At 39.5% G+C, this 12505-nt stretch overlaps 1 protein-coding gene across 1 annotated transcript in view; it reads right to left on the bottom strand.

Moving 5' to 3' along the window:
* Nucleotides 1-8298, bottom strand: part of CPED1 (cadherin like and PC-esterase domain containing 1) — a 94677-nt gene extending 86379 nt beyond the window's left edge. The window contains exons 1-2 of the mRNA XM_081958410.1: nucleotides 8172-8298; nucleotides 7232-7688 (exon numbers count right to left, since the gene is read on the bottom strand). Of these exons, the coding sequence (XP_081814536.1) occupies nucleotides 7232-7483 (252 nt within the window). The 5' untranslated portion in view covers nucleotides 7484-7688; nucleotides 8172-8298. The remainder of the gene's footprint in view (nucleotides 1-7231; nucleotides 7689-8171) is intronic.
* Nucleotides 8299-12505: the final 4207 nt, after the last annotated feature.

Below are 12505 nucleotides of genomic sequence, written 5' to 3'. Positions count from 1 at the left end.
ATGAAGGACCTCTGTAAGAATGTTGACTTTTTTCGTATGAGATATGTAATAGATGAGCATGCCCAGTGGGGTAATGTTACAGAGAGTGCCAAAGAATCCAATGGTTTTGGAGCATGCAAGGGAATATGCTCTGCGACTTTATTTAGAAAAGAAAAAATATATCATCAGTGAGAGCACTAGAATAGACCAAACTTAAAATATTCTAGAATTGGATAAAATGATACAAATTGGCAAGGAGAAGCCAGAAAATAAATAAAAGTTGTAAAACTTTTACTTTGTAAATTGGTAATTTAAGTGGATTTGATTTCATTTCTGATTGAAAGATAAATGTCACATTTTGGCTACTGAAGTTCTTTTGTTACAGATCAGTTTTATAAATTAAAGTTAACATAAGTTAAATTTTACAATTAGAGTGTGTACTTACACCTGCATTTTTAAACTGAGGGATTTTATTAGTAGTTTGTTTGCTCTGGGTGTTCTGAAAATTATGTGTGTTTGTATGTGTATTTGTGAATTTCTATATACAAATACATTTGTGTGTCTGTATTAATGGTGGGTTGCAGGTGGTACGCCCCGGTACAGGCATACCGGAGCCTGCCCGGAGCATCAGATACCATTCTGGTACGGTGGTCCAGAGGGCCCACCTGTCCAAGCTCCTTACCAATCTTTTAAGTCTTTGGCACTTCCGCGCACGCGCACAGCATGAACAATGCCTGCGCGACGCTCTGCTGAGCAGCTGAAGCATCACGGAGGCTCGCAGAGGCCCTAAGACGCATGCCAGCACTGCATGTATGTGCACGCGTGCTGCACACATCCATGTGGACGCCGCCGGGCCCATTCCAACTGTACTGGTTGGAACGGGATCCGGAACCCACCACTGGTCTGTATGCATGTGTATTGCTACTGAATTATGATTATGAGATTATCATAATTACATACTACACTTTAAAATGTTGGAACGCCAAGGACACGATTCTTCTAGTCCCCGTTTTTCAAGCTTTTGTTATTTTGTTTCACTGAGTCATAGCCGAGCCCAAGTGTCTTCAGGAATGAAAACTGTTCAAGTGCTATTGTCATCTGCCCCATGCCCAAGCCCTTCTGGTGCATCTCTGTAGTGTCTATTATTCCAATATCCACTGTATGCACTGTTAGCTCTTTCTTCTTTTTCTGTCCATTGTCATTTTTTCCATAAATGCTTAGGTTCTCATGATGTAGCCAAAATATGGTAGTTATTGTTTTGGGATACTTGCTTCAACTAAACATTCAGGCTTGATTTCCTGTAATACTTAACTGTTGGCCCTGTTGGTTGTCACCAATGTCACAATTCAAAGTATTTTATCTCTCCTTTTCCTTCAAATCTCATCTCTCACATCCTTACATCTTAATAGGGAAGACCACTGAAGGGACTTCGTTGTGAAGCATTGTGATTTTTATCATGATTCAAACGTCATAGTCCCTCAGTTCCTTTTTGCATATTATTATACTATGAATCTATTTTGCACACCACCATCTATGTCAATTCTGGTGCCTAAAAATTGTCATTTTCAACCCCTTCTATTATTTTAACTTGGTACATTCTTCTACTTTTCTAGTAGCCATAATCTTTGTTTTCTTGATGTTCAAAGAGGGCTCACATTTTCACTCTTTTTACTTTTAGGATGATCGTTTTTAGGTCTTCTTCCATTCCTGCAATCAAGTTAGTGTCATTTTCATGTTTCAAGTCATGGCATTTATTGTGATTTTGATTCCACTTTAAATTTTCTAGTCATGCAGTCCTTATAATGTGTTCAATTTAGAAATAGAACAAATATGATGATAGAATGCAGCCCAATGTGACTGCTTTTCTATCAGTATTAATAGATCAATATCAAACTATTCAGCAAATTCTGTTCTCTGTGTTGCTTCTTAGTTGTTGTGGAATTTTCTTATCAGAAAAATTGGATGCTTTGGTATACCTATTGTTTTGAGAAATTTCAAGGTCTGTTTCTTCAATTATCAATACTATCAGATGCTTTGGAGTAGTCTAGGAAACTATATTGAGAGGTTATGATCTTGAATCTTGCAATTCTGATCATACTTTTCCTCCCATATATTTCTTATACCCCAGGGAGTAAGCCTGAACCAGTGGTGGGATTCAATTTTTTTTACTACGGGTTCTTTGGGCGTGGCTTGGTGGGCATGACTTGGTGGGCGTGGCAAGGGAAGGTTACTGTAAAATCTCCATTCCCTCCAGATCAGCTGGGACTCAGGAGGCAGAGAATAGATGGGGGTGGGGCCAGTCACAGTGGTATTTACCAGTTCTCCAAACTACTCAAAATTTCCACTACCGGTTCTCCAGAACTGGCCAGAACCTACTGAATACCACTTCTGGCCTGAGCCTCTTCTTAATACTGTCTCCCTTCCAAGGACTTAAGGAATGCACCTATTCTTTTCATTTACAGAACAGTTTATAAATATTTGTTTCAAGACATCTCCTTAATTCTCCACTAATATTATATCACCTAGGCTCCTTCTGAAACCTACAATTATCTCTCTATCCATACAGCACTATAATCTGTACAGCATTATAATAATATTTTGCAGAATTTCCAACAGCTGATACTGTTTGTTGATATTGTTGATATTATTGTGATATGGGGGCTCCTATCCTATAATTTAAGCATTTCTTTAAAGTAATTTTTTTCAAGACATTGAGCCATATATATACATACATTGATATATATTTTCCAATCTTCCCTTTCTTCCCATATTTGTACCCTCAAAGTTAATCAGAAGCAGCAGCTCCTATGCATTTGTGAGGTACCTGGGCAAAGGAACATCTGGAGTCTCCTGTTTTTATAACCTCTTAGCCCTTAAAAACACACACAAAGGTTTACTGTTTAACATAGCACCTACATTGCTATCGGCCTCCCAGTCAGCCAAGCTAGCCAACAGAAAAATGGATATGAATTCCTTTGTAATGTTATAGGCAAGCAGATAACATGCTGCCTTGAAAGAGTGTAGTTAATGGAACAGATCTCAGCATTTCCTTAGCTTTGTTGTTGATCTTGGAGTCTTTCCAAATGGGAGCTAGATCACTATTCTAGTCCTATCCATCACTCTTAACTCTAATGATGCTGCCTATAACTAGCCCAGAAAATCATATTAGCAAACTAGGAAACCAGACTCATCCCAGTTTCTCATCATAGCTTTTTTTTAAAGTTATGGGAAACTTCTGACATTACATTACCGTATATTTTTAAAACATATAAACAGGGGTAAGAAAAACAGCTGATTTTAATTATAGAAAAGTAGATGCAAAAGTAAACATTTGTAATCTTGCAAAGTCCCTGGAAGCTTTATTTGATATAGATTAAATATTATAAACTTTTATAATTTTTAAAAAGATCTCCTAATTGAAACCATTTTTGGGGGATAAAAATCATTCTTAAGAAAGTTTCTAAGGCAATCTGAATTATACCTTATAAGAAGATAAGATTGGATTGTAAGGGAAGGAAGCAGATATTTAGGAATGGTAGTTCAAGGTACAAGTTATTTTACTTGTACTGTGACACAGGATTGCTTATAATAAGAACAATCTTGCCCAGAGGACATTTAATTTAAAAGGCTGGCTGTGCATTTTATAACTTCATCTTCCAGAGATTTAACACTGGTGCAATTGTGCAAAGCTGATGCCACAACCAAAATAGCTTGTGCAAGTGTTCTAAGTACACTTTATGAAAAACTAACAAATACATATTTCACTATAAACATATCATTTCTGGTACCAAGGATGTATAAACAAATGGAATGATGTAAAAAAAGCAATTGGTTGTAAGGCAGCCAGAATAAAGCAGGGTTAAAATACAAGTGCTTAAATCTGTATCATTTCTTTCTTTCTTTCCGTTTTGCATGATTTACTTTAAAGCATGTGTAGCTTTAAAAGTCTTTAGATATCTACACACATTGATGGGAGGACAGGAACTCACATTTATTATCTTCAGGGATTTCAGTGAAGCAGGCCAAGTCTCAATCTTGCTTTGCTTTTTTTTGCCTGTTTGTATTTCCTGCTCAAGACAACAAACATATCCCACATACCTTTGCCCTCCTATTTCTCTCACAACAACAACCCTATGAGGTGGGTTGAGCCAAGACAGCAACTCTCCCAAAGTCACTCAGCTGCCTTTTTTATGTTCTTACCAAATGGCGAGGTGAAAACCTGCTTTAAAAATACTATTAATGTGTAGCAGACATTAGTGTCTGAATAATGCCCAGTTTTGGGGTGTTGGGGTTATATCTGGAATTCTGGGAGTTATGATGGGCCTCTCAAAAAATAATTGCTGTTGCTGACCTCACACATTTATACAAACGTATGCAATGATTGTCACAGTGGGGCTGATCTTTTATCAAACTCTTTTTTACCAAAATGCACAGTGATGAGATTGTCCTCACAATCCCATCTAGCCTCCAAATAGCTTTGCTTTGGGTCTTTTGGGTTGGAGGGCCATGTGAAAACAAAACATTGGATTACACTGCCTCTCCATCACTTTTGTTTTTTAAGAATTCATTTGGCATGTACTTAGGTTCAAGTAAAGGTAAAGGTTCCCCTGCACCTGAATGCTAGTTGTTTCCAGCTCGAGGGACTGTGCTCATCTCCATTTCTAAGCCAAGAAGCCAGCGCTGTCCGAAGACATCTCCATGGTCATGTGGCTGGCATGACTAAACACCGAAGGTGCACATAACTCTGTTACCTTCCCACCGAAGTGGGCCCTATTTTTCTACTTGCATTTTTTACGCGCTTTTGAACTGCTAGGCTGGCAGAATCTGGGATAAGTAATGGGAGTTCACTCCATTACGCGGCACTAGGGATTTGAACCGCTGAACTGCCAACCTGATTGACAAGCTGTGTCTTAGTCACTGAGCCATCGCATCCCACTTATGTTCCAGTACTTCATTGAAAGGGACACGGTGGTTCAGTGGCTAAGACGCTGAGCTTGTCGATCAGAAAGATCGGCAGTTCACTGGTTCGAATCCGTAGTGCTGTATAACAGAGTGAGTTCCCTTTACTTGTCCCAGCTTCTGCCATCGTAGCAGCGTGAAAGGATGTAAAAATGCATGTAGAAAAATAGGGACCACCTTTGGTGGGAAGGTAACAGCGTTCCATACACCTTCGGTGTTTAATCATGCCAGCCACATGACCATGGAGACAACTTTGGATAGCGCTGGCACTCTGGCTTTGAAATGAGCACCGCCCTCTAGAGTCGGGAACGATTAGCACATAAGTGTGAGGGGAACCTTTACCTATACCTTACTTAATTGAAAATAAAGATTATGATAGAAGCAGGTGGAAAGCAACACAGAGTACTTGTTTTCAGTTTCTTAGCCCAAATGTCCTTTTTCCCAAGATCCTTCAGTAGTTGTGGAGGTTAGTTTTGAAAAAGATACAGCGGTTCAAAGGACCTATAGATAGATACAATACAATACAATAGTAGAGTTGGAAGGGACCTTGGAGGCCTTCTAGTCCAACTCCCTGCCTAGGCAGGAAACCCTATACCGTTTCAGGCAAATGGCTATCCAACATCTTCGTAAAGACTTCCAGTGTTGGGGCATTCACAACTTCTGGAGGCAAGCTGTTCCACTGATTAATTGTTCTAACTGTCGGGAAATTTCTCCTCAGTTCTAAGTTGCTTCTCTCCTTGATTAGTTTCCACCCATTGCTTCTTGTTCTACCCTCAGGTGCCTTGGAAAATAGTTTGACTCCCTCTTCTTTGTGGCAACCCCTGATATTGGAACACTGCTATTCCAATAGCAGTGAAACTGATGAGACTGAGATACTGTATGCTTTGAAACACTTTAGCCTTCTGCTCCAGAGCCCTGCTTAGCTCTTGTGAATACTAGTTTCCTATGTAATAATTTTAATTACATTAATCCCAAAAAGTAGGAAGGTGTTTGACCAATTGTTGAGGTAGCACTACAAAATAAAAAAAACAACAACCAATATGTGCCAGCACCAACTAATAACTCTAGTTGGTACATATTATAAATAAGATTTTTTTACAGTTTTTTATAGGATGAAAATGGGACAGAATTCTCTAACTGGGGGCTTTCAAGATGTATTGGAACTGTAAATGTCATGAGCCCTAGGGACAATAACTATAGGAAGGCACAACGACTATAGGAAGTCATTGGAGAAAATTGTATGCCATAATACAATTATGTATTATGAAGGGATTACAACCCTCAGTTGTTTGCTAAAATCCCAGCTTGAAAAATAAACAATTGGGTCTTTTCCAGATGGAATTGGAATTCCCAGGTTGAAAATCCTATGAATTGTGTTCCAAAGTACACAAAGTTGGGGAATGCTGTTATACACCAAATCACTAACGTTACCCACCTAAATCCAAGCATCGACTGTTACAAATTGCAAACAAGCACAAAGAGGATTTGACCATCTCAAGGCTCTAAGGCAGGGGTGTCCAAACTTGGGAACTTTAAGACTTGTGGACTTCAACTCCCAGAATTCCCCAGCCAGCATGGCTGGCTGGGGAATTCTGGGAGTTGAAGTCCACAAGTCTTAAAGTTCCCAAGTTTGGACACCCCTGCTCTAAGGATAATCCTAAACACATTTATGAATCTACTACTGAATTAATGCATACTGGATATTAGTATGAGCTGACTGAAAAGAAAATACTTTCCCTAGAAATGCCATTTCAGTAGCACTCATGAGTTGGGCAAGCTTTGAAAAGTCTAGAAAGTTATTGACGAATATGATCAGTAGAAGACAGAATAATATTGTGCACACTCTGACGGGTATTCTTGCTCCTTTCAAATCTATCTATGAATTCATCCTTATCTCTTTATTCTTACTGCTTTACTGAATCTTAGAATCAAAATAAGATAGTGGTTTTTTCGGGTTTTAATCATATCACCTTTGATCCTTTGGTATGCAACATAAGCACCAATCTGCAGAGAGATAGCTACAACATTATATTCCTTCTTCCTCCTTATTTCCCATCTTTTTCTATGTTGCTTTTTATTATTCCATTCCAATGGGATATTCATGCTTCATTCCAAGGAATCATCACTTTGGCTCACCTTCCTGTAGGCTGTGCCTCCAGGGCAAGGCATTCAATCAAAGCACTTCACTATTTCCTTTTCCCTGACATATGTGACTTAGGAAGCAAAAGTTAATTTTAACTGCAAGCCTGGCTTATCAACAGTGTTTATTTGAAACTTGTAGAATCTCTCTTACCTCCTTCTGCCCTTTTTGTTTGTTAGAAGGAAGGAAGCAACTGACTCGCCTTGCAAAGACTTGGTGTGTCTGATGTTGCACTTCAGCTGCTTTGCTGGGCAGCAGTCCACTGCCACTTGTAGGGATTGTTGGTCTCTTGGATCTTAAAGGCATCAGGGTCTGGTAGAAGAGATAGGCAGCCAGAACCAGCACCATCAGGAATGGGCGAAAACGACACCATCTCCGGCCAGGCACAATCTGCCGGCAAGCCATGGCACCTCAGATTTCTGATTTGTCCCATTTCCACATTATAGGACCGATCAGTCTGGCTGTTTTCTACCAGCATGAAAGAAAGGCAAAAAGGTATGTTTTCTGTACTCAACTTCTCTCTCCATCAGTTCTGGGCTTGAGTTCTTCCATGACATCAACAGGCAAGAAAAAAGAGGCCCCCAGTAGAGAAAGGCAAGCAATGTCAGACCTGGAAGAAAGAATGGGATTGGTGGTGAGAGACCGAAAGAAGTAACATATAAACAATGTCGATTGGAAATGAACACCCATTAAGTTTCCAAGTATTGCAAATAGAAGAAACCTGACAGTTCAGAGCAAAACTCCATTGCACAACACCCAGGAAAGGACCGACCGAACAGTTACGTTCAAAGAAAGATATATTGGCTAAAAACTGCAATGGGCTTTGCACATAAAGCTGAAAAATACAAAGGCTTTTCTAGCAGGGCTCTTCTTCCCCTCCCTCCCCCTTCCAATTCCTTTCCCGATGGGTTCTTTAAAAAAATCATTTCCTTCATCTTTTAAATTGCCTTTTTCCTGCCAGAAAACACACACAGCCTCCCCTCCTTGCACAGCTTTTAACAGAGCAAAAAGCCTAGTTTTTGCTCGATCGGGTTTCTTTTCTCTCTTTTTTTTCCTCCGTTGTCTTTTGGAGTTCAAAGTCATGTTTACTTACTCAGTTCTTCACCCTGTCAGACGTTTTCCATTCTCCTCTAACGGGTTGCTGATTAAAACCACTCCAACAGCCCAGGCTCATGACTTCAGCTCATCTCCACACACGCACACAGCACTCCATCTGAACTCCGTTGGACCACAGACGTATAAATAAAAATCAGGACTGCCCGGAGGGGTGGGGTTAAGTTTACCAAGCTCTGAAAAAGTCTCTCAGGCTGGGGACTCTATTGGATCATAGAAAGAGTTTACTTTTGCCTCCCACATGTTGTTTTGCAGCATTGTAAGAACTTCAGAACTGCACATAAGTTACGGAAAAGTGATACAGAGGAATGCGAGGGCTATGGCAAATGGTAAATCAAGAAACCAAGTGGCTTTCGGCTTGCAAAACCACTTCAGGATGTTTCACGTTATTTGCCAAACATACAGAAGAGGAGGTATGAGAAAGATAACTATATATCTGACTGAGGCATCCTTGGGTTTATAGCACCACTTACTCTAATTCCATGCAGCTAAATGTTAGCAGACCAATAGCTGGCTTTAAGAAGAGGGAGAAAAACATCCCCCAAAATTAAAATTTAGGATTGAGTCCTGACGACCTCCTCTGGCAGTTCCTGCAGTTTTCATGGCAGCGCTTTTTAGAATGGTTTTCCCTTGCCTTCTTTGTAGGGTTGAGAGAGAGGGACTGGCCCAAGGTCACCCAGCTGGCTTTGTGCCTAAGGTAAGACTAGAATTCACAATCTCCTAATTTCTAGCCTGATGTCTTCAACCACTACATCAAGCTAGCCCTCATAGCTGACTGTAAACCATGGTATAAGCAAACAAGCCTGCATACACCCATTATAGAAACTTCAGGCACATTGAATAGGGAATCTCACCTCCCTCCTTCTCCCACTTCTGTCACAGATCATTATTTTCCCTCTCTTTTTAATGTTACTGATAAAAAATGTTTTCTTTCCTGGAACCCAGAAAAAAGTTAGTCAAAAAGAAAAGTGGGTCATGGGGAGCAGGCAGGACACCGGTAAGGTTATGTGCTCTCACAGATGGTATCCCCAAGCTCTCCATTTTAGTGGCCTTCTTCTTTTTTGGACAATATTAATTCTTCTCCACATCTGCCAAATGGTTCCCCCCCCCCAATGCAGAATAGAGGAAGATTGTGTTCTGCTTTCCATCTCTATTTAACTGCTGTTATTTACATTAAAAAGATAGAATACCTAAAGGCCACTCCCTTTGGCTCTGTCCATACACATTGCCTATAGTAGTTTTCCAGAATGGGTCAACTCGCCACAGCAAACTCTCCACAGCCAACTTTGCCACAGAACTCACACTGCTGCCAAGTCACTGTGAGAGACTTCATCGCAGGACAACTCAACAAATACAAAAGTTACATTGATTTTGATGGAACCATGGCCAATAATAATAAAATACATTTAATCCAGAAATATGAGTTACAATAATTGCAACAAAAACATGGTTACCAATGATAAAAGTAACTGAAGTTATTAATGTAGTGCTGAATTGACCCACAGCGAATTGGCCAGTGAGTTGCCCTACACCAGGGGTGTCCAAACTTGGGAACTTTAAGACTTGTGGACTTCAACTCCCAGAATTCCCCAGCCAGCATGGGGTGTGGATGTTTGGACACCCCTGCCCTACACCCTTGTTTCCAATGGCTCTGGAAAGTTCTACATATTTAAGAGATACATAGATAACGTATATTATTATTTATTCTTTTGCCTTTTATGGGGGGGGGGGGAGGCTGTCTTTTGCCATTTTGCTAGATAACGGCTTTGATATTTGATGAAGTTATATAAACAAACACCAAGCTTTATTTTTGCTAGAAAATCTGAGTGGTGTGTGTGCTTGCTATGACTAGGAAACTGGGAATGATTAGGCATATACTGGGTGCAAACTAAATCGGAAAGTGCTGTGTAATTTTCCAACATTTTGGTTTGCCTACACTTCTTTTCCAAAGTTCTAATTCAATATGATGGAAAGGGGATAATTTCAAAACGTCTTCAAAGATTTGGAGGTTTTTTTCTCTTCCCATAATTATAAGGTGATCAAGGGATAGATGTGAATGCATCGTTCTGCATTGTGATCCTTCTCAAGTTACAATTAAATTCCAATGAAGAGACTTCTTTCCTATGGTACTTTTTCAAATCAGGAATCCAAAAGGCAACATCAGATGTTGAATGGTATTGTGCAATTAGTGTAATTAAAAACAGCAGCAACTAGTCCCTCTCTTTCCTTTAATAGCTAGTAATGCTGACCACTAATACGCAACTATAATCTAAACTTTAAAGTGTTGCCAACTCTGAAACTGAAAAATATTCTGAGAATTAGATCCCCCCCCCCCCCCAAAAAAAGCTCATTTCAGAGAAAATGTTCAGGACACCGAGAACATATTTGGTCATGGGTATGATCAATGTCCATGATAGTCATTAATACTTTTGATTACCTAAAACTGATTGTGCATGAGATCATGTACTAGGTCAGATCTGGGAGAAGAGGCTTTTATGATTCTGACTTGGCACAGCTCACCCTGTCTGGGCAGTCCCGGAAATCAGAATTGCTGCCACCCAGAACGTTTCCATAAAATGTGATAGGCATTCCTGAAACCAGGCTTCAGAGATCTTAACTCTTGTGGTAATATTTTCTTAACTCATCTCCTTTTTTTGACCTCACTGGAATATTTTAATAATACTCCATAATGATGGCCGTGGGACAGCCAATAGGTTAGAAGTAGGAAGCCACGAAAGAAACGTTTAGTTCAAATAGCTAATGAAGTGAAGCAGCTCTAGACTTGCATAGCCATATCAAGTAACGACATCCAATTGCAACAGATGTTTTGAGAAATCTGAATGTCAGTTTACTAAAAGAGCTTTCTCAAAATCAGATTCCTTGGTTCCTCAGGACATGAACCTGTCAAACCCGTGGCCCACGGGCTGGATGCATCTCATGCTGTCCCTGCCCCCGCCCGGTTTAGCGAAGGGGGAAAAAGTTCTGATATGTCACGTGATGCCACCATGAATTTGACACTCCTGCTCTAGAGGCCTTGTTTTTGTAGCTTTTCATATATATAAACAAGCCTAGCTCATTTGGGACTATTCTACACCTACTTGTGAGAATTAACGTTCAAAATTGCATTTTACATGCCATTCTGGAATTGACCAGTTATTAAAGTATTACAATTTTTGTGTATAAAACTACTGTTCATATCTTCTGTTCATGCCTCATCACTGCTAACAATGACTTTATCCACCTATCAAGTTGTCTCTCTGCAGAAACAGGCACCCAATACAATCATCCTCTGTGCCAGAATATCAAGCATCTCTGTATGTGGGGTTGACTTGCATATAAGGAGGCAGAGAATCAGAATTCAAATTTCCTTCTGATCACAATATTGGAGTTCACGGTAGCCAAGGTTGTCAAGAGGAACCTCTAGGGGCTGCAGCAGAAACTGTAGCCACATCTTGCTTAGTTGGGTGGTGGGAATCTATTATAGGAAATTATTCCTACACTTAATTGCTAAACTAATAGTTTTGGGATTGTGCAAGTTTATTTAAAAGGGAAAGTTGGAATTGCTTAGTCTGAAAAACAGCCTGTTTCTGATTAAAATGGGTTAAAATATGCTCTGACATTCACAGATTGCTTCCAGCATCCCAGTTACGGTATTAGAAGATGCAATTATTATAATAAATGTCCTCACTATATAAAAATATATTTCATTTAGAGGGGAATGGGCACATGTACTTATATGTGGCTTACAAAAAAAAAGTAACAATATAAAACTATGGACCTTAATCCGCCAAACCTTTTTTCCCAATTATTGTATGCTGATCTATCTTTAGCAAGTTACTAGAAAAACAACTTATATTTTACATTTAACTCCAGAAAAACTGCTAAATTATGTCTGCAGCAGAAAACAGTAATAAAAACGAAACTGATGAATATACCCAAAAGGAAAAAAAAAATAGAGAGCCTTATGGAGTCTTAAAATACCCTGATTTAATTTAACATAAAATACCCTCATGTATTAAGGTAAACACTTTCAATTCCTGAAAATAAAGCCTCATTACTCACCTTTATCCATGATGACTGGTGTGTTTGAATCCAACATATAGCGTTGCATATCCCTAGAATAAGACCTGCAATTTTCCAAGCTCCAATGTAATTGTAACTCTGTTTGAATGCCACTTGTAAGGAAAATATAGTTCTATAAGCTTATGGAGTCATTTGCGAGCTGACTAAATCCAATTTTGGCTTCCACCTGCTGCACAACCAATAAAGTGGTTTCATATTACTTTTTGGAAGATACTCTAAAACCTGTTACAA

The sequence above is a fragment of the Natrix helvetica genome (genome assembly GCF_964273705.1).
Source record: "Natrix helvetica genome assembly, chromosome: 6".
In the NCBI taxonomy this organism is placed as follows: Eukaryota; Metazoa; Chordata; class Lepidosauria; order Squamata; family Natricidae; genus Natrix; species Natrix helvetica.
The sequence above is the reverse complement of the archived record's forward strand: the minus strand, read 5'-3'. Positions and strand labels throughout refer to the sequence as shown.